Source organism: Podarcis vaucheri, assembly GCF_965113315.1.
Source record: "Podarcis vaucheri genome assembly, chromosome: 12".
Classification (NCBI taxonomy): Eukaryota; Metazoa; Chordata; class Lepidosauria; order Squamata; family Lacertidae; genus Podarcis; species Podarcis vaucheri.
Genome location: NC_138750.1, coordinates 13,964,613 through 13,987,550, shown reverse-complemented (window position 1 = coordinate 13,987,550; position 22,938 = coordinate 13,964,613). Strand labels below are relative to the sequence as shown.

Here is a 22,938-nt window from a genome sequence, read left to right as displayed (position 1 = left end):
AGTTTTTTTAATTTTTTTTTAAAGATTAAGAAGTAATATCTTCTCTTCTGTGGTCTCCTCTGTTGTGTGGCCTTCCTCTGGGTCCCAGCTTGCCGTGGAGTGGGCTCAGACCAGGCCTGGGCTCAGCCACGTGTCCTTGCCCTCCTACCTCTCCTCAGTGGCAGTGGCAGCAGCGCAGCAAGGTCAGGGCTCCCCTCTTTTTTCTCCTTCCTCTTTCTCTCTCTTCCTTCTCCTCCTCTCCTCCTTCTCCCTGCATTGGCTCCAGGGTTTTCCTGGCCCCGGAGCACCACTGGGCAGTCAGCTGGGTGGCCAGGTGCTCTCACTCCTGGCTCGATTTGGGTTGCGATGTGGTGTCAGCGGTTCCCCAGTTGACGTGCCGGCCATCCCCGGTTCCCCCTCAACAGCGGCAGTCTTAGCAGCTGGTAGCGCAGTTGGCTCTGGCTGGCTTTAGGAGCTGCTTACTGCCGTTGTGCCCGCCATTTTGCTTCGCCGGAAGTCCTCATATGATGTGTCTCGTGCTGTTGAACCAATTACACAACATTCATTCCCTACTACTAAATCTACAACACTTAAAATATAAGTCTGGGGACACTGAATGAAATCCGGGGACGGATTTTGTCCGGTGACAGATTTGTAAATCCGAGGACTGTCCCCTGGAAACGGGGAAATCTGGTAACCATATTCTAAAAGTCTGATGGGAGGCTGCCTGTAACCTCACTTCTCACAGTGAGGGAACCATCAGAAGTCCCTCAGAGCTGGACCTCAGTGAAAAATGAACAATGGGTGAACAGTGAACAATGGATGGAGACGCTCCCGTTGGTATACTGGGCTGTGGCTGTTTAGAGGTTTAAAGGTCAGCTCCAACACTTTGAATTGTGCTTGGAAATGCACTGGGAGGCAATGATGATCCTCTAGGACCAGTGTTATATGGTCCTGGCAGCATAGCTGTCAATGTTTCCCTTTTTTTACGGGAAATTCTCTTATTCCGAATAGGATTCCTCGCAAGAAAAGGGAAAAGTTGACAGCTATGCCTGGAAGCCACTCCCGGTCACCAGTCTAGAAATTCAGCCGTAGTGTATTCTTTAAAAAAAAAAAAAATTATTGGTTTTACAAGAATTTTTTATAGACAATACAAATAAAGAAACAAAAAAACATGTATAATTTCATAGCCTTTTTTTCATAAACCTTACTTCGTCGACTCCCCCAAACCTCCCCTTTCTACATCCCAATTCCCAAAATTATTTCAGCAAATCCTAACACTTAATTTTATCAGATTTATCCCTTATTCTTTTCTTTTACTTAATCTTTTACAGCTGTAAACCCCTTTCCCCTCCTAAAACCTCGACATTTTAGCTTTCATTAATTTTACAATGTTTCTTAAGATAAATTTTAAATTTCTTCCAGTCTTCTTCCGCCGTCTCTTTCCCCTGGTCACGGATTCTGCCAGTCATTTCGGCCAGTCCCATATAGTCAGCTGTAGTGTCTTCTTGATTTGATTCAAAGGCTTCCAAATTGGGAAGTAACTCTGAACAATCCTTGATTACCAAACATATCCTCTGCACACCAGGATGAACACTTTCACAGGGCCTTCTGCAGAAATCCACAGAGGTGCTCTCCCAAGCTACATGCCTCTTAGACAGCTAAACATTACTACACTGAAACCTAAGCATTCTTAATGTCCGCAGTCAAAACGTAGAGTGAGTTGGGAACGTCGGTTCAGCCCGAAGTGGCTGCGCTTTAACAGCACTTCCCAGAGATGGAAAGAAGATAAAAGTCCCAACCGGAGAAGAATGGCAGATTAACTTGATGGATTATGCCCAAATGGCAAAAATGACTGGAAGAATCAGAAATCAGGAAGACCAAAAATTTAATAAGGAACATAGCTGTCAACTTTTCCCTTTTCTTGCAAGGAATCCTATTTGGAATAAGGGAATTTCCCTTAAAAAAAAGGAAAATGTTGACAGCTATAATAAGGATTGGGGGAGAATTTATCATTTATCTTAAACACAATCATAAACAGCAAAAATAGGATTGGAATAACCCTTGTCGTTTAATGGTGAATATTGGATATAACGGAGATGTAAAAGATCCGGAGTGTTATACAAGACGCAGGAGGAAATGATGTGCAATGAGACCCACGAAGGGGAGGAGGGAAGTCCTTGGAATCTTGCTTTTAATGCTGTATGTTGGTTGGATATGTGATTGTGAAACTTTAATGTGAAAAACCAAATATATATATATTGCCCTTCCCTGAGGAAGCGGCTTCCCCTCGCCCCTCGTCGCCGCCCCTCATCCGGGCAGGAGGAGGAGACCTCTCTCTCCCCGCCTGGCCCCTCCGAATTGGTGAGAGAGAGGCGTCGCCATCTCCTCCTCTCCTTCGCCAATTTCCCCCCCTTTCTTCTTGCGACGTGGTGTCCGGCGCCTTCCAGGAGGGAGATGTGGCGCCTCGTTTGCGCGCGGCGGCCGCCGCCGCTTCTGCTTCTGGCGGCGCCGGCGCTGCTGCTGCTGCTGCTCCTTTGCCTGCGCGCCCCGGGCTGCCGGGCGCAATTCGAGCGCTACAGCTTCCGCAGCTTCCCCCGCGACGAGCTGATGCCCTTGGAGTCCGCCTACCGCTACGGCCTGGACCAGTACGGCGCCGAGAAGTGGCCCGAGAGCGTCAGCTACCTCGAGGTCAGCCTGAGGCTGCACCGCTTGCTGAGGGACAGCGAGGCCTTCTGCCACGTCAACTGCAGCTCGGCCCGAGCCCGGGACTATGAGGCCGGCGGCGGCGGCGGCGGCGAGCCCGGGCGCTTCGAGGGCTTCGCGGAGCTGCGCTTCTTCGGCGACCTGCTGCGCCGCGCGCAGTGCCTCAAGCGCTGCAAGCAGGGCCTTCCGGCCTTCCGCCAGTCGCAGCCCAGCCGGGAGGTGCTGGCCGAGTTCCAGCAGCGGGAGCCCTACAAGTTCCTGCAGTTCGCCTACTTCAAGGTAGCGCCTCCCCGCTTCTCGGAGCGAGGGGCCCGGGCGGTGGGAACCGGGGTGGGTTCGATTGAAATCAAACCCATTGAAATCACGATTTGAAATCACGATTTATATCGCCAATCGGTAAGACTTGATTCAACAGGAAGACACATTCCTGCTGGTATAATCTTAATCTTTGCAACAACCAGAGGAAGGTTTTCATTTTTGGAAGGAATAAATAAAAAAATTCCTTCCAGTAGCACCTTAAAGACCAACTAAGTTAGTTCTTGGTATGAGCTTTCGTGTGCATGCACACTTCTTCAGATACACTATTTTTGGAAGGATAAATTTTCCTGGTCCAGGGGGTCCCGAAGAGTCGGACACGACTAAACAACAACAAAATTTTCAGAGCCGTTTCTACAGTCACATCAAAAATTACTGATTTGGTTATTCAGTGGTACCTCGGGTTACATACGCTTCAGGTTACAGATGCTTCAGGTTACAGACTCCGCTAACCCAGAAATAGTACCTTGGGTTAAGAACTTTGCTTCAGGATGAGAACAGAAATCGTGCTCTGGCAGCGCGATGGCAGCAGGAGGCCCCATTAGCTAAAGTGGTGCTCCAGGTTAAGAACAGTTTCAGGTTCAGAACGGACCTCCGGAACAAATTAAGTACTTAACCCGAGGGACCACTGTACTAGTTAGAAATACATAGACAGGTAATTATGAAATTATTGTGAGGTTTCATAAGTTAACTGCTTATATTTGGGCAGCTTTTCTGCTGCACTTTATCGGAAGGAGAAAAATAATCATTTCCTTAATAACAATTTAAATTATTTATTTAACTAAAACAATAACATTATAGCATATGTATCCATGTTTGTTAACTCATGTGGTTAAACGGGTTTTTTCTTTAAATAAAAAACACCTCAGACTGAGTTTTAGCACACATGAAAAACTTAAAACAAAGCCTTATTTCCTGATGAATAGCCTTTGGACCATAATGTAACTTAAATAGAAAACTATCTTTAGAAAGGTTTTTCCTCCAAAGCATTTTAATTTTAAACTCCGATTTAAATTTAAAAAAATCCGATTTAATTTTTTTTAAAAAAAATCTGATTATTGAGCACCCCGCAATTGGATCCCATAGGTTCAGGTCAGGGGGTCACAAGGGAGAGACTTCAGCCAGGAGATAGAAGCAAAACAGTGGTCAGTAGGCCTGATCATTATTGTTGCAACAAGACTTCCCACTGCCACAAAGATGAAGCCCCGAACAATGGTCGCACCAGTATTTTAAAACTTCCCAAAGTTTCCCATAAAGTTTCCCATAATACGTTTTCAGAAGCATCATCAAGACATCATAGATATGTTGATAATAATTTTTATTAGTTTTCAATGACTTCATCTCTTTGGCGATCATTCGTAGCCGAGTAAGATTGTCTTCCATAAACAAGGTTTTAACAGTGAGTCCGTAAGTGACTGTGGAGGCCAATTCTGGATCCACATGTCCTTCCACAGGTTTCTGGGCAAGAGTTGATCAGAAAGGCTGCTCTCCAATTGGAGTGCTCGCAGGCCAGTGTTTCTCAGTTGTCGGTTTTTATACTACATTTTTTTTAAAAAAAATGCCTTGAGAGAGTCTTTAAACCTCTTGTTGACCACCAGCATTACGCTCTCCGTTTTTAATTTATTGAAAACTGAAGGACCATCGAACCTTAGGAGTTGGCACCTAGGCTCGTGACATCGGTCTTCTTGAGAACAACGCCATGAAATCAAAGCTCTAGGACAAAAGTTTATAAAATGTAAGTGATGGTTTCAGAAGTCTCTTTTTCTTGATCCTTTTTGGCTAGGCAAACAACTTCCCAAAAGCCATTGCAGCAGCACACACATTTCTCCTGAAACATCCTGAAGATGAGATGATGAAAAGGAATATGGCATACTACAAAAGCATGCCTGATGCTGAGGACCATATTAAAGATTTGGAAATGAAATCATATGAGGTATGTTCCCCATCTTATTTTTTATCCTGAAGAGCTCTGTAAAAAAAACAGCCCAGAAGCTAAGGTCTGTTTGTTCTCCTAATTTTACTTTGCCTATAGTTTTTCATTCTACTTACAGCTCAGTCTTAACCATGCTTACCTGGAAATAAATATTAAAGAATTCACTGCTCAGCACTTTACCAATGTAAGGTAGAGTCTGTCATTGTTTATAGGATCCCAATCATATTAGCCATTCCTCTGTTCCTTCTGCACAATATTCCTTTCTCTGCCCAATTGTTTAGTAGAACATCACTTCTTATCCACTGTTGCAGTGTTGTGCTAATACGACTTTCAGATTGGACTGTTTCCCTCCTTAATAAAGTATAGACAGCCTGTTTACAAATATGCCACTTTTTGAACTATTTCACAAAGACAAATGTTTTAGATACTGTATTTGCGCATGGAACTCTTTGCATTCATTGTGCATGACTACATATGAGCAGACCGAGGAAGCTCAAATATTTAACATTTTATTTGTGTGAGTATTGTATTCGTGGGAAAATAACTTAGAATCATGTACCTTTTTGGCAAAAGTAATAGTTTTGAACTGAAGTATCGAAAGCGCTTTTAAAATCTTGGGAGGAGCTGCAAGAGAGACTGTTGGAAAGCGACAGCTGAAAAAAGTTGTGGCAGAGTGAATAGGGAGATTGAAGACTGTGAGGGTTTGGGTTATTATATAGACTAGGGGCTGTCACCACTACTTGCATTGCTCAACAATTTTCTACACCTCACCCCCCCAATCCCCTTACAGCTCCTTCAAACCCCACATCTTGCCTATCCACTGCTGCCACCCCATTGCCAATCCCCATCCCCACAGAGCTTGCCCATATTGCCTCATCCCTTCACAACTCACACCAGTTCTAAGATCCTGCTGGCACTCACAGAGAAGAGGGGAATAAATAAAGTAGGAGGAAGTCTTTCCTCCCTTTCCTTTGCACCACCACACACAGCCGGTGTGCTCTGTACTCTGGTCCTGCTGCTGACACGCCATTCAGGGTTAAACCATGGTTTGGCTTAGCGTTGCTCCAAACCCAAACTCATGGTTTGTTTCCCCCAGACAAAGCGTGAATGGTAAACCAAGAAGAAACTGTGGCTACAGCTCGCGGTTTGTCTGGAGTGAGGCAAGCCATGAGTCTGGGTTCAGACATAACATCAAGCCAAACCATAGCTTAGCCCCACGGAGTGTTTCAGCACGAGAAGAGGAGTGCACCAGCCCCAGTCTTCTCTCTGGGAACCTGCAGCTTTGCTTGTTCACGCTAATCCATGGTTGGCTTAGCATTATGTGTGAACTGGGTCACATTGAATTGGAGAATGTATCTTCGAGGATGCAGCTAAAAAAGGACTCTGACTGGGTGGTGGCAATGAAACTAGGAAGAGGTGGCGCTGTGGTCTAAACCACAGAGCCTCTTGGGTTTGCTGATTGGAAGGTTGGCGGTTCAAATCGGCAAGCTCTGTCCCAGCTCCTGCCAACCTAGCAGTTCCAAAGCACACCAGTGCAAGTAGATAAATAGGTACCGCTGTGGCGGGAAGGTAAACAGCGTTTCCGTGAGCTCTGGCACTCACCACAGTGTCCCGTTGCGCCAGAAGCAGTTTAGTCATGCTGCCCACATGACCCAGAAAGTTGTCTGTGGACAAACGCTGCCTCCCTCAGCCTGAAAGCGAAATGAGACCACAACCCTATAGTCGCCTTCAACTGGACTTAACCATCCAGGACTGCTGTCCATTTTGACACAGCAATGCAGCCTTGAATCAAGTCAAATCAAACCTATGCTACTTCCTTACATCCCCCCCCCCCCGGTCTCCTCAGAATCTCTTTATCAGGGCAGTAAAGGCCTACAATGGAGAAAATTGGAGGACTTCCATCACAGACATGGAGCTGGCAATTCCTGATTTCTACAAAGCCTATGATGATTGCATAGCTGCCTGTGAAGGCTCCCGGGAGATCACGGATTTTAAAGAGTTCTATCTGTCCATAGCAGGTAAGTGTTGAGCTGGGTGCCAGCATTTGGGAAGGGGTTCCTGAAGGATACCTTGGTCTCCTAAAATAATTTTGCTTGACGTGTGCTGTTTGCGGATTTCCTTTCTGATAATACTAGCTGTCAGAGGTGTGTGTTTAAACAGTAGGAGATTGCTGTGGAAGGAGGGAGCGAGAGAGAGAGAATTCATAACATAGCAGGTGGTGTCAAATCTACATGCTTGTTTTCCAGATGATCATATAGATGGGTAACTATGGGAAATAATAAACTATGGGAAAATGGATAGAATGTGTGTTTCAGAGTTCGAGTTATATTAAATCACCTTTCTGCATAAATAATAATATTTATGATGTCATGCAAGACTAGCAGATGACCACACAGCAAGTGGTTTCATATCTGTAAATCTGAATTTAGTAAGCTTTTTCACCCAGGAAATTAATCTGGGAAATCAGTCCTTGACTGAAGTTAGTAGCAAACCTTTCATTGTTTTCTGACCAATATAATTGAAATTATGCATTGTAATATATAATTATCTGCATAAAACTGAGGAACACAATGACATTAAAGCAAGAAAGCCTTGTTACACAGCCCCTAGAGCTAACTATTTCGTCTGGGGGTGCACCTCCGGCCCATGGGGCAATTTTTGCCAATCCAGGGTCTGATTTGGCCCCTGAGTCCATTTTCCACAAACCACCCCACCCACCCACAAGCTGACATCCCAGGTTGACATCCTTTTGAGAACAGGATCATGCAGCCTAGGCAGCAAGATTTAATCCCTCTGTTCAACAGTAGATGAACAAAGTTAAAGCCATTTGCCTTCTCCTTTTAGTGGGGGGAGGCGGGGGGGACTGCCACATTTCTACTGTCACTTGCCCACTTAAAGGAGAAGTGCAGCAAAAGTGCTATTTGAAGCAGCCACCCATTCTAGCTCACTCCCACCCTCCCACCCTCACTGCTGCCTGCCAGATAGCTTAAAGGAGGGGTAGGGAGTCTGCTTCAAAAGGTGATTTTGCAAAGCACTCTAAGACAGTCACCAGATTCCCCTTGGGAGCATGGGTACTGTCTTAAAGCTGCAAGGTGCTCTTTGAAGCCACCTACCCCATCCTTTAAATATTGCTCCACCCTGCCACTTCCTGCCTTCTCAGGCCCATGTTTAAATGGAAGAGGGATACATCCACCTGTCAGATTTGGCACCTGAGGCTGATCTAGACTGTGGAGCCCAAAATTTCCCAGCCCTGTTATGTGCAAATGCAGATAAGTTTTGTTTTGTTTTTAAAGAAAGGCAGCTGCAGAGAGGATGGAAGATTGAATGAGAAAGTGATGATGGGTTTAATCCCTCCCCCCAAATTTTCTACTCTTTAAAGTACCCCCATGGCCTTTCCCTTACAGTTCAATGCATAGCCTAACCTTTGTGAAGAAGAGCCATATTAGGGTTCATACAGATGGTCAATCAGTGGACCGAGAAAGGCTTAAGCGGCCCCTGCCTACTTTGCCTAGAGATGACTTTCTTTTTTTAAAAAACAGAAGCAGCAACCCTGCATTGACACTTTAGATAACATGTAGCTGTTTTATAGGGACGCGAGTGGTGCTGTGGGTTAAACCACAGACCCTAGGACTTGCCGATCAGAAGGTTGGGGTTTGAATTCCTGCTATGGGGTGAGCTCCCGTTGCTTGGTCCCAGCTCCTGCCAACCAAGCAGTTCAAAAGCACATCAAAATGCAAGTAGATAAATAGGTACCACTCCGGCAGAAAGGTAAACGGCATTTCCGTGCGCTGCTCTGGTACGCCAGAAGCGGCTTAGTCATGCTGGCCACATGACCTGGAAGCTGTATGCCGGCTCCCTCGGCCAATAAAGTGAGATGAGCGCTGCAACCCCAGAGTTGGCCACAACTGGACCTAATGGTCAGGGGTCCCTTTACCTTTACCTAGCTGCTTCTTAGAATACTCTCTGTGGCTAAACAGCATGATAGCCTATTTTATCCTCCCACCCCAATTAGTAAACAAAGCCATGGAACGCCAAGATGTTAATCCCAGGATTTAGCAATAAATTAGCAATTACTGTAGGTGGCACTACAATCAAGTGAATTTTTTTACTGGGAACAGTATGCAACTTTTTATTATAAAATAGTTCTCTGTTAAGGGTTTCTTCCTGCATGCTGAAAAACGTACGCATTGATCTTGGAGCTAAAGTAGCAGAACACTTTTGAAATTCAGCGCACAGATTTCTACAGCAGGACTGCCGGCTGCTAAACTGAATTCAAGAAACAACTGTGTAATGCTCAGAACGTGTGTGCATTCTTCTTCAGATCACTACATTGAAGTTCTGGAGTGCAAACTGAAGTGCGAAATTGATCTCACGCCAGTCGTAGGAGGCTATGTTGTGGAGAAATTTGTAGCAACTATGTATCACTACTTACAGTTTGCCTATTATAAATGTAAGTAAGAGGTTTTGCGCTCTCCTGAAATTGGGCTTGGTTCTATCTTTTAAAAAACATATATGCCCATTTCACTTATTTAAAATGTTTCTCTTCACTGGAGAAGAAAAGCTGTGCTAGCAAAGCTGCTTCTTAGCATCATTATAATATATTTAAAATAGGTGTCCAGCATCTGCACAGGATCTTGAAAGTTCTCACCAAGTCCTGGCTTTGCTAATTATTTTTAGATTTGCAAAACTGGAAGCAGAAAGGCTCTTTTTTCCCATTTCTGGCACACATAATACACAAAGAATGGGAATTAACGCTTTCTGAGAAAATAGTTTACCACTATCTCTATCTGCATACTCAAGAAAGAAGGGAAAGGAAGACAAATCCTTGCATTCTGATTTTGAGGCTCGCCAAGCGTATAGATTTTGTGAATTAAGAAATACTGCATGCTCAGATTGCAAGAAGCAACAGCTGTTTCCTAACGGTCTCCTGAGAAGCTGACTCTTTTGTTTAATCTTCATTCAGTGAACGATCTGAGAAATGCCGCCTCGTGCGTTGTTAGCTACCTGCTCTTTGACCAGACGGACGGAGTGATGAAACAGAATCTAGTCTATTATCAGTACCATAAAGACAAATGGGGACTCACAGATGAAGACTTCCAGCCTAGACCTGTAAGTTGAATTGTTGAACCGGTCGCAGTCGGTGCATTCAGCCTTGCAGCCTTTTCAATAGATATGCTTCAACATGTTCAGTCTTTACGCTTGCCATGGGAGGTGTGCCATTGCCTTTATGAGGAGCAACTGACCTTCCTTCCGACTTTGAAGCTGTGCGGGTGGGTGGGGTCTGTCCCAATAGTTGTGTGAGAATGCCTTCCAGCTTCATGGTTGACCAAATCGCTTCTGTAGCTGCTCAAGAGGCAAGAGTGCCCAACATGCTCCCTGCCAGCTTTCTTAGAGAAGGGGCTGGTGAGGAGCTTCCTTGACTGCTTGAAATTGAGTTGCCTTGGAGTATCAAAGCCACCAAGCTCCCTGCTGGCTTTTCCTGTAGAAAAGGCCAGCAAAACGCTGTCTTGCTGAAAAGAAGGTACAGTCACACCTCAGGTTACAGACACTTCTGGTTGCGTGTTTTCGGGTTGCGCACCGCGCTATCCCCAAAATTGTAGAGCCCTCTCTGGTATAGTCATCGAGGGTACTAGATGTGCTGGGAAAAGATAGCTCAGTTGGTAGAGCATGAAATTTTTATTCCCAGAGTCGTGGGTTCAAGCCCCACGTTGGGCAAAAAGATTCCTGCACAGCATGGGGTTGGACTAGATGACCCTCGTGGTCCTTTCCAACTCTTATGGTTCTATGACTCTGTAAGAAACGTTTCTTCCATGCAATGCATGAGGCTGTGCTAAAAAGGAGCTTTTAGGCACTGTTCTGCTGTTAATGTGACGTGGAATTTCGCCCTTCTTTTTCTAGGAAGCTGTTCGGTATTACAACATAACAACACTTCAGAGGGAAATGTATGAATTTGCTAAAGAGCACGTGATGGATGATGATGAAGTAAGTCGAGTAGCGCAATACCATTTTCTTAAGTAAAAGTTAATGGCGGCTTAAGGATATTTCAGGCCAGTTGTAATGTGATAGTAGGGTTGTCTTTTTTTTTAGTTTGTTTTGCTTTCAAATAACAACAACAACAACAATTTTTATTTATACCCCACCCTCCCCGGTCAGAGCCGGGCTCAGGGCGGCTAACACCAGTAAAATTACAGTAAAAACATAATGGGGGGGGGACAAACCAATTTAAAATACAGGTTAAAATGCAATTTAAAATGCAGTCTCATTTTAAAAGTAGCTCATAGATCAAAACCATAAGGGGGAGGGAAACATAAGGGTCGGACTGAGTCCGAACCAATGGCCAGGCAGAACAGCTCTGTCTTGCAGGCCCTGTGGAAAGATGTCAAGTCCCACAGGGTCCTAGTCTCTTGTGACAGAGCGTTCCACCAAGTCGGGGCCAGTACTGAACAGGCCCTGGCCCTAGCTGAGACCAGTCTAACCACCTTGCGACCTGGGACCTGACAAAAGCAGCCTGACATGCAGAAACTAAGCGTGTGACACTTTTGTTGTATCTCCAGATCAGGAAAAATTCGCCTGTGCCTGGCTGGCTTATGAACAGCTGGTTATAGGCGTGTGAGGCTCCCCTCCCCACCTGAGTTATCCAGGCATCCTAGCAGAGGAGAAAATGTCTCTGTTGCCGTGGCAATGGAACCAGACTCCCTGTCATCTAGTTCTCTCTCTCCATTAGCCGCCTCAGTGGCTCTGCCGATGAGATGAATCAGCAAGGACAGTGTTTGTCTATAGGGCCATGTTTGCAGCATCTCATGGCATGCCAGGGGGCCCTATCCTAACTGGTGCCCAACATCCCTATAAGGGATCCCTGTGAGACACGGACTTTCATCTTTGTTTCCGTAGCACTCACTTCACTAAAAAGCTAGCGCAGTTGTCATTTAACTAAAATTGTGCATTCGTCCTGATTTGCATAGTATTTTTGGCATTTTGGGGAGTAGGTGGAAGTTTCAGGTTTGGTGTAAGAAAAGCAATTTCCACATGCACTCAGGTTGACAACGGAGTGGGGGGGTTTTCACCAGCTTGGTAGCAATGACTGTGAGAAGAGGAACTGAGGCATAGTCTAGGCCAGGGGACAGCAAACTTTTCCAGCAGGGGGCCGGTCCCCTGTCCCTCAAATCTTGTGGGGGGCGGACTATATTTTGAAAAAAATAATAATGAATATACTCCTATGCCCCATAAATAACCCAGAGATGCATTTTAAATAAAAGGATACATTCTACTCATGTGAAAACATGCTGATTCCCGGATCATCCGCAGGCCAGATTTAAAAGGCAATTGGGCCAGATCTGGCCCCCGGGCCTCAGTTTGCCTACCCATGATCTAGGCTCATAAATACCACTTACCTGGCTGTGTTTGAACAATTCTAACCCACCCCAGGGCAGCCTGGAGTGGCATAGCTACTACTGCAGTTGAAGCCCTGCTGCCCAGGTAGAAGATGCGGTGGTGCTGGGGGGGCGTAGATGGCTGGCCCATTTCTGCTCCCAGAACCTGTCAATTCAGGGCCATACACCAACTACCACCAGCAAGAGAATCACTATCAGCAGACACTCTCTTCACCACCACCACACACATCAGCGATGTGCACCCACTCTCTGTGAATAGGAACCTGCACATCATCTTGGACTACTGTGTCGTCGTTGTCTGCCCATCAGCCATCTACATTGGGAACAGGCCTAGTATTTTTTGCTCCAGGGTACTTTCTGTTCCTGTAATGGCACACTTAGGGTGTCCAGAACCAATGCTGTCCACCACCCCATGCCGAAGGTTAACTGACCAGTGTGCTTTTGGTTTGTAGTGTGTGTTCTTCCCTTTGTGTTCCTGCACTGTTACCTGCACAGTGTAGCATTGTGGCTACTCTGAGTGGGGTGAAACGACTTTGTGATTGATATAAATGGCTGGCCAATCGGCACCAAGCAAATTTGGCTTTGCTGTTTTTCTGTAGTTGATGCTTGTGAAGTATTTGCTGGCTCGTTGCAAATTACTCAGTTTCCATTCTGCATTCCCAAGAGAGGGGTGGTGTTGCGTCATCATGAAAGTGCTAATGGGGAAATGATGGCAAATTCTCATCCTTTAATGAGGGAGTGGGATTGATTCTACTACCATATCAATGAATCAAAAGTAGCATTTTCATCTAGATACTGTTTGTGGTCCAGAATATACAGGGTGAGTCTTTTAAAAGAGGCCCCGTGGAACATGTGTACAGTGGTACCTCAGGTTACACACGCTTCAGGTTACAGACTCCGCTAAACCAGAAATAGTACCTTGGGTTAAGAACTTTGCTTCAGGATGAGAACAGAAACCGTGCTCCGGCAGCGCGGCAGCAGCAGGAGTCCCCATTAGCTAAAGTGGTGCTTCAGGTTAAGAACAGTTTCAGGTTACGAACGGACCTCCGGAACGAATTAAGACTTAACCCGAGGGACCACTGTACTCTGTATCTACGGGGCCTCTTTTAAAGGACTCACCCTGTATATCTGTGAAAATATATGGAACAGAGAAACTGTTTTACAAAACAACAGATCCCAAAGTATTTTTGTTGGAAAACTTTTAATTTCTGAGGGCAGGACTAGACCTTATGCTTGACACAGGCCTGCCCTTGAATTCAGGACCTCCTCTCCGTAAAGTTTTGGCAGAATTGCCTATGTTTTTACATTGCCACATAATGCGTTTCCCTGCTTCCGTATATTAATAGCTGCTGCAGTCAAGAAAATATGAGGAAATGACACAGGTATCTGTACTTAAACGTTACAGGGAAAAGAGGAAAAACAGGGTTGTCTAGCAGTGCTCGCATTTGCTGCAGAACAAAGACTCAAAGGAGGATTCTTTCGAAAGGCTTTAATGTTTAGATTGCTATGAAAGATATGCAAATCATATACACTGCAGGCAATACACAGAATCCTTCCAAGTACAACTACAGCAAAGGCAGGTGATCAAACTCCCAATGCTTTAGACATGGATCTGACTGACACACACCCTTGTTATTCTATATATAATAATGGGGTAGCCTCAACTTTCTGCAGTCTCTTACTACGCCTAGCAGGCAGAGCCTTCTGTTCTCCTTTGGCACTTCCTGGGTTTAGCTGACAAGGGCCATGTAATGGTTCTAGGGGTTGCTTGTGTGTAAATCAAAGCCACTCTTGGCTGGTTACCTGAATGAACCCTTTCTGTCTGGACAGCCACACGCCCGTGGCTGTCTCAATCGCTGGCAGAATCCGTTAGTGGGCGTTTCTTGAACTTCTTCCAGCAAAGAAGCTCTTTGACGCTTAGTCTCCTCCTAGCCTCCCTGCCCGGAAGCCTTCTGCGCAGGGAGGGTGTGGGCATCGGAGGACCCGAGCTCTCCCCACTGGTTCCCGGCGAAGAGTCTTGGAGCCACCTCGCCGATTCCCCCATCTGCCCCCCTTCTCCACTGGTGTTACACTGATTTCCTTCCCCAGAAGATGTGCTGCTTCTCTCCCTCCCGGGACGCTCTCCGGAATCCCTCTGGAGCCCTCCCTCTCCCTCTGGTTCCGGTGGCAGTTCCCTGATAGGCCAGAAGCTGGCAGGGCCAGAGAGGCAGAGCTGTTCCCAATGTCTGATGACGCCAGGTTAGGTGGCAGAGCTAGGAAGTGGGAGGCAGGGCTTGTGGCTCTCGTTGCAGAGACAGGTGAAGCGAGAGAGGTCCCCCCACTCAGGATCCTCACTATCAAGCTGCCCTGCATTTCGGGTCCTCAGCAAACCCTCCTATCTGTATCATCCTGATTTGTCCAGCTCACAACAAGCGATATCTCAGTGTCAATGGGTTGTTCTGCTCTGATTTTTTACATTGGTGCTTACATTGCTAAGAATGTAGCGACCCGGTTATTGGTTTGACTGGAACGCTACTTCTCCTGGTCAGTCGCACCAGGAAAAACAGCATTACAGGTACAGAATTGCAAGAGCATCTTATGACAAATTCCTGTAGAATTCCTAAAGTCGTGCAAAAAAACAAGCAATTGTTTTTACCTTTGCACATGCTTCCGTGCTGGGAGGAAAAACAAATCAAAGTTGCCGAATGAGAACGTGAGTGCTTATTTTCACTAGTTTGAAAAAAGCCTCATTATTTTCACAGTAATCTCTCCTTCCACAAATATTTATGCGTGCCTGCAGCGTTTGGAAGGCCGCTTCTGTTACGGCAAAGGCTTAGTTTTGGTAAATAATACTTGGCGATGAGAATATTTATTGACCTAACTTCTTAAAAGGTTTCAAGTTAGGTAAAGGTAAAGGTACCCCTGCCCGTTCGGGCCAGTCTTGACAGACTCTAGGGTTGTGCACTCATCTCACTCTATAGGCCGGGAGCCAGCGCTGTCCGCAGACACTTCCAGGTCACGTGGCCAGTGTGACAAAGCTGCAGCTGGCAAGCCAGCACCAGCGCAGCACACGGAAACGCCGTTTACCTTCCCGCTATAAAGCGGTACCTATTTATCTACTTGCACTTAAGGGTGCTTTCGAACTGCTAGGTGGGCAGGAGCTGGGACCGAACAACGGGAGCTCACCCCGCTGCGGGGATTCGAACCGCCGACCATGCGATCGGCAAGTCCTAGGCACTGAGGTTTTACCCACAGCGCCACCCGCGTCAAGTTAGCTGAACGCAAAGCAAACAGTTGTCCTTCCAGAAGCTGTTGAAACCACTTTGCACTTTTACCGAAGGGCCAACAAGCTTGTGGTGAAAGGAGGAATAGCGGCATGTCATCCCATCCATCTTATTGTGATACTGATCATACGTATTTCATTCAGCCATGTGATTGTATGGTTTTTACTTTGTAAACTGCTTAGAGATCTTTTTATATGAAGTGGCCTATAAATTGAATGAATGAGTGAACATTTTATTTATTAGACTGTTAGCTGCCCTTTACCAGAGTGGGTTACAACTATAGCATATTCAATTATAAAACAAACAAAACAGCTACAACCATAAAACAAAAAATGTGTTAAAACAGTTCCAGATATGCAACAATTAAAAGCAATTGCAGGTATAAAATAAACCAAAATGTGAAAACTTATATCTATGTATCTGTCTATAATACAGATGCAAATATTGCCCTTTTTGCTCTCTCTTGGCATTCCAGTGATTCCAATGGGAAGCCGGGATAATCCTGTGTTTTGTGGCTGCGGCTTCCAGGAATTAGCTACAATTCTGTTTTCAGCAGTAGGCTATTGTAAAAGGGCATATCCACCGCAAAGACCAGCTGTCAGTCACGCCATCTTGGAAGTTATTTTATTAATTTTATTTATTCATTCATTCCTAAAGGTTGGGAAAATATTATCCGCTCAGGTCCATCATCAGAAGCTAATGAGCTATTCATCAGGAGAATCTTCTATCCGGTTGAACTAGGCTTAGCTGGCTACATTTTCAACTCTACCTGATACTTGTAAAAAAAAGAAATTCTCCCTATAGGTTTGCACGGCACAGAATTAACCTATCTTCTGTTGTAATCTCTTCTAGGGTGAAGTAGTAGAATTCCTTGATGAACTCTTGGAAGTGGATGGCGGAACACAGTGACTCTTAACAACTGAAAAGGCAAAAGAGATTTAAGAAGTGACTGCTCACCCTTGTTCCTTCATATCTCCATGTGTCACCTTTACTCAGGAGTTTAAAAATACCTCAGATATTTCCTAAACTTGCTCTTCTGCCACTTGCATCCTCCTGTGAGTTTTCCATCATGTTGTGCACCTGTATCCCCTTCATCTTTAACATGATTTTTTAAAAAAATATTGTTGCTATTTTTGAGCTATCACAAAGATCCCCTCTGTTCATTTAGCTCAGCAGATTCATCGCAGCTTGGATGAAGCACAAACATTATTTTCATAGAATATAATCGAATAATATGAGAAATGAGTAGCATTGAAAGGATGCTATGTTGTTTTGCACGTAGCATTTTTATTTTTTTATTCTGACAAATTGGCACAGTGGACCCCTTCATAACCTCAGTCAAACCATGGCTTTCCATAAACTAGGCCCTCCTCAATCACCCCTCCACTGCTTCCATCGCACGGTGGCTTATTCTGGTTTGTTGATTGACATTCAGCCTGAATTAGAAGATACAGTGGTACCTCGGTTTAAGAACAGTCTGGTTTAAGAACGATTTGGTTTACAAACTCTGCAAAACCAGAAAGTGTCTTGGTTTGAGAACTTGACCTTGGTCTAAGAATGGAATCCGAACGGTGGAAGGGTACCAGCAGCAGGAGGCCTCATTAGAGAAAGCGCGCCTCGGTTTAAGAACAGTTTCGGTTTAAGAATGGACTTCCGGAACCTATTAAGTTTGTAAACCGAGGTACCACTGTAATATGGAATCCTGGTTTAATACAATTCAAGTCTTTGTTCTAAAGTCAGCATGCAACAAAAGGAGAGGAAAGGAGCTAGGGAGGGAGAAGAATATCACCTGATACACACTCCCAGCTTCATAAACCATGGTTTGTGATAAACCATGAGAGCACCGCGGCTAGAGGTTGAGATTAACCATGGTTTATGAAGTCTCAAATCGCCCTTCAGCTGAAAGCACGTACTTTGAAGTAGTTAAATCAACTTAGTGAGATCCCTGGAGAAAACAAGATTGTGACCGTACTGTGTTTAAACCAGGAGTGGCTAACCTTATTTATCCTGAGCAGTGAGTGTGACTAGAATGACAGAATGTGTAGACATACTTGCCATATGTATACATCTCTCTCTCACACCCCTCACACGATGTATACAGCATCAAAACTCATTCTCCTCCCCGCTTGGGAACTAACAAACGAATCCCTCTTTTTAGCTGCTGGAGATTAACATAGTTAGAACCAAGCTGTCTTTCATGGATCAAATGCACAGAAACACATCTGTCCTCATGGGTAAGAGTTCTTTGGACTCTATCGTGGCAGGAGCAACTTCCGTTAGAATCTAGTCCTGCAAACAATTGTTTACTTGCACGACTGGTTCGCCTTAATTATACCTGTCCATTTATTTGAATGGTGATTCTTGTTGAATAAGGAATGAAAATCAGTTACATCTATGGGACCAAATTCAGTACTTGGGTACACCAGAGCAAACAATGGGTTTAGGAGTAATTATCCTATCAGGTTTCCCTACAGAAACAATGCCATTTATCTAAGTCCCCTCCCTATTGATGCTTCAGTGTGGAACATGTTACAGACCTATGCTCGTAATTATTATGGTGCAAACATTTATTTATTGTAATATTGTGTGTGGATTTACTTTATTTCTTTAACTACATAGGAAATTCACCCAGGGTTGCTAACTTAAAAAAAACCCTAGCCCCTATTTCTCTGCCTTTAACTCCAGCTTGATGTAGAGCCGTTTTTAGGTGATAATATTTATCTCCAAACTCTGAAAACATCACCTACTGATTTCTGCACATCAAGCTGCTATAAAAGGCACAGCAGCAGGCCAGTCTTCTTTTCTGCCTGGTTGGCAAACCTAACAGTGCCTCCTAGTGGAAGCCTGGGTACAGAGCTTTTTATGGAAATGGAAAAGAAAAAGAAACCAAAAACCCAGCAAACAAATGTCCCCTCATTTTTCTAGTGCCAGTTGAACAACCATTATACAGTGGTACCTTGGGTTACAGACACTTCGGGTTACAGACTCCGCTAACCCGGAAGTAGTACCTCGGGTTAAGATCTTTACCTCAGGATGAGAACAGGAATTGCGGCGGCAGTGGGAGGTCCCATTAGCTAAAGGGTTAAGAATGGTTTCAGGTTAAGAACGGACCTCTGTAACGAATTAAGTTCGTCACCAGAGGTACCACGGTAGCTGCTTAGCTATTAACACTTTTCATCAGAACCTCTCATGCCTAAGCAACATTTTGGTTTTTGTGCTTTGATATTTGAAATGCTTGTAGGGCGGTCAGAAACAAAGGAGGACTGGGATTCTGCACCTTTAATAGTTGTGTAGAAGAGGAATTTCAACAGGTATATGTGGAATCCTTTCCCCAGGGCTGCTCACCTGGCACCATCATTTAGCTGCCAGGCAAGACTTTTCCTTTATAACCAGGCCTTTAGCCTTCAACTATCTGTGGCCTTTTGGAAGCAAGTGGGAGGTTCCTAATGCTATTTCTCTCCCTCCCCACCCCCCTTGGTTTTAATGTCTCTATGTGTGTGGGGAGTTGATTGGTGGATTGGCTGTAAGTCACTTTGGGTTGCCTTGGGCTAGATAAAAGGACTGACAAATTTAATAATAATAAAAATTAAAAGGTGTAGCTTATCATGCAAATATCACCTGCATAAATTTCCTCTCCTAATTTTGAGATAAATGGTATAGGAACTTTGTTCTCTATTGCGTCTGGCTATCCCAAATTTAGGGACACGGGTGGCGCTGTGGGTTAAACCACAGAGCCTAGGACTTGCCGATCAGAAGGTCGGCGGTTCGAATCCCCGCGACGGGGTGAGCTCCCATTGCTCGGTCCCTGCTCCTGCCAACCTAGCAGTTCAAAATCACGTCAAAGTGCAGGCAGATAAATAGGTACCACTCCAGCGGGAAGGTAAACGGCATTTCTGTGCGCTGCTCTGGTTCACCAGAAGCGGCTTAGTCATGCTGGCCACATGACCCGGAAGCTGTACACCTGCTCCCTCGGCCAATAAAGCGAGATGAGCGCCACAACCACAGAGTCGTCCGCAACTGGACCTAATGGTCAGGGGTCCCTTTACCTTTTTATCCCAAATTTATGTGCTAAAGAGGAAGTGGAAAAGAAAAAGAAACCAAAAACCCAGCAAACAAGTTGCATTAGAGTACAACAATTTAACATATTTTGAATTGCAGCTGGTGAAATTATCACTTTGCTGTGCTTTATGGAATTCTCTGGTTCAGGAAACAGCAACTGTGCTTTTGGTAGAGTCTGTTTCTTAATTATTTGTTAAAATAAATCATTCCAAACAGAGGTTACCAAGGTGATGTAAGGCATAACAACGTAAGACAATCCACTAAAACAAATTTCCGTAGGCATTTAGAGTATAAAATGCCTGCCATATCTAAGGAGCAATAAAGCAATATCAAAGGCCCAGGAAGGCCTGAATGAATGTAAGTTTTTACCTGGTGATGAAATATCAGTACTGTTGGCACCTGTTCTGAAATACTACTCCACAAGATGAGTGCAACTAGAGCTGGAGATTGAGGATGAAATGAAACTAAGGAATACACAGCGTGAACCCATTGAAATTAACAGATTCATTTACACCTATTGATTTCAGTGGGTCTGCTGTAAGTAGAACTAATATTGACAGTAGCCTTGAATGCAAGCTATCAGACATGTTAAGCTAGGCAGAAGTAATTCTCATTTCTCTGTGTGGCACTGTAGCATTAAGGGCTCAGCTCCCATTCCAGTAAAACATCATTTCTAGTTACTGCTCAAAGACACATTAATCTTGCTTAATCTGCTGAGGGCTCCCGCTAGAGTTTCCAACAGTTATTCTGGCCGAGGTTACTGCAGAATTCAACCAAAAAAATTCCTGATGTGTAAATACAATGATGGGGGACAAGCTTCACCTGTTGAATATCTGCTCATTATATGCCAGTTAAAGATGAAAGATTTGCAGGGAGGAAACTGGTTTGTTAACTGCTAGCTTGCAGAAAGATGAAAGGGAAGAGCATTTGGTCTGCATGATATAAATGAATTCAATAATGGGGGTGTTTAAGATCTTGTGACTCTTTGATCTCTAGGGGAAGAGTCCCTGAGATTCCTAAATATTTTTACACTCTTCTTAATTTCGGTTCACCTTTCAAAATATTTGGTGTGTGTCTTTTCAGAAGATACGGTACTACGCCTGTGATTCCCCCCCCCCTTATTATTAACTGGCTTTCTCTCATTCTGCTCTTCCATTTCATCTGCTATCTAGAGACTGTGAGTTGCCTAAAGTAGGAATGTTGTTTCATTTCATTTTGGTTTTGGTCCTTGTGAGATTGGTGCTGTATTTTGTGCCTGATTTTGATTCGGGCAACCCAAGTGCTACTTCCTGAAACAATAAAGTGCCTTAAAGAATTATTTAACAGCCATTTTTCTGCAATGTATGAGTGTTGATGACGAGGTGTGATTTATCTGATCATTTTTTATTCTGGGTGACTGTCATTGGCATCCGTCTTTCTTGAGAGACGGTGGAGAGCATCTCTAGGTATGAAGTCAAACTGCTGGAGAATCACAGCGCCAGCTGTGGCTGCAGAAACCGGTAACTTATCACAGCTCCTCCTGCATTGTTTTGCTGCATTAGAAGCACTGAAATCAGCTCTCTGAGGTGCAAGCTTGGGCAGTGTGTATGGAGGCCATGAGCTGTTGAAAAATGACCATCTAACAACGCAAACCAAGAAGCCAGGGCTGCAGGCAAGTCCTCCTTTTAGTCAGGCTGCACCTACAGTAGGGTGTTAGCATAGGATCTGCATACAGAAAGTTACGGGTTCAACCCCTGGAATCTCTAATTTAAAGGATTTCAGAGAGCAGAGCTTGGAAAGACTACCAACTGAACAGGGCCTCTCCCAGTTGTCAGTTTAAATTAAACAAAACAAAAGCCTGGAAGTTCACAAAGCGGTGAGACCTTTCTGTTTTAAGTAAAGCCTGCCTGCACTTTTCCCGGAGACCGAATAGGGGAGGGATGGGGGACTGGATAAAGATTCAAATTGAGAGCCCTTCCCTTGAACAATTAATCGTGAAGAGGGCTGAGCTGGAGATGATCCCTCAACAGGAGTAAATCTCTATCGGAATTTTACTCTTATTATAGCTCTTCAACAAACTGTGGAGAAATCCCTGGAGTTAAATACTCAGCTGTATAGCTAAATCATTTACTGTGGTAGGAAGTCCCCTTCTTCTCTCCTGTATTATTTACATTATTTAGCTCATATCTACTGTGGCTATGGGCAAGAGGAAACGCCTCAGAGAAGCAGAGGAATTACTGCTTCTCCCTAGCCCCAAGCTACAAGCTAAAGAAAGAAGAGACCAGTCAAATTTTCAAGCAGCAGTTACCACATACAATAGATTTCTTCCACTAAGTGACTTGGATGTAGCTAATAACATTCCCAAGTCCCAAAATACCATCTTACACACTAATCTAATGAGCACTCCCATCAAGGGTGGGCCTGATGTGGATGGGAAAAAGATCCGGGATAAAGAGAACCAGCTGGGAAATGAGTCCTCCCATTTACAACTAGTCATTAGGACACTGGACTGCATATTTAAAAAGATAGACTTTCTGACGTGCTCAATTTCCAAGCTAACTGAAAAAGTGATGGATATGGATGCCAAAATTGCCTCAAAAATAACTACCAGAGGGGGCCTCCAGTGATAGCCCCACCAAAATCTGGGGCAAAGGGGATGAGAAAATACAAACTAAACAATCTCATGTGTAAGCAAAATCTAACATTGCAACCAAAGAAGGTGTGTCTAACGATAAGGTCTGAGATATGGGACTGGTCAAGCTTGGAAGGAGCTAAAATTGCCCTAAGTAAAATCCTGAGAATAAGTATAGTTCATATTGATCTTAATGCTTTACTTCCGCTAACTCAATCAAATGGCCCTTACAAAGTTATTTTAGCCTTCCGTTTGCTGAGATTACCCTTATTAATAATAAGACAAAAATGGAAATTTATAAAAACAAAAATCATACCCACAAGGGTTTTTGCGGACAGCATAGTAAAACCACTACTTGTGGAAAAAGAGAAAGAGATATTAGATTCAGAAACAAGCTCTACAAAATCGCCAGACAAAGAGATGTTGCTTTCCCCACAGAGAACGGAGGAGATCGCCTGCAGTCCACAACCAGGAACGAACTTGGGTGGTTCCAGAATATCCAATGATGAAAGCGCCCTTATGAATTCATTTGACGAATTACAGTCACAAGAAAAAGAAAAAACAATAAATAAATTAGATAAATTAAGAGAGAAGATGGTTCAGGCAAAAAGTAAAATAGGAAACAAAGAAATTCAAACCAACAGGGCCATTGAAGGCTCAGTGGACCTTCTCAAATTTAGC

General features: G+C 44.4%; 1 protein-coding gene and 1 long non-coding RNA gene across 3 annotated transcripts; both read left to right on the top strand.

Moving 5' to 3' along the window:
• The first annotated feature begins 2,308 nt into the window (after positions 1-2,308).
• On the top strand, positions 2,309-20,964 carry CRTAP (cartilage associated protein). The gene is made up of 7 exons (XM_082193055.1): positions 2,309-2,964; positions 4,784-4,933; positions 6,780-6,951; positions 9,255-9,383; positions 9,897-10,042; positions 10,832-10,915; positions 16,440-20,964. The coding sequence occupies exons 1-7, from the start codon at positions 2,437-2,439 to the stop codon at positions 16,494-16,496; spliced, it is 1,266 nt and encodes a 421-aa protein (XP_082049181.1). The 5' UTR covers positions 2,309-2,436; the 3' UTR covers positions 16,497-20,964.
• Positions 12,966-16,431, top strand: LOC309515385. 2 transcript variants are annotated; one of them, XR_014212445.1, is made up of 3 exons: positions 12,966-14,072; positions 14,511-15,207; positions 15,579-16,431. It is a non-coding gene; the product is annotated as an uncharacterized lncRNA (long non-coding RNA). The 2 variants fall into 2 exon arrangements; XR_014212446.1 differs by having other exon boundaries at positions 12,966-14,087.
• Positions 20,965-22,938: the final 1,974 nt, after the last annotated feature.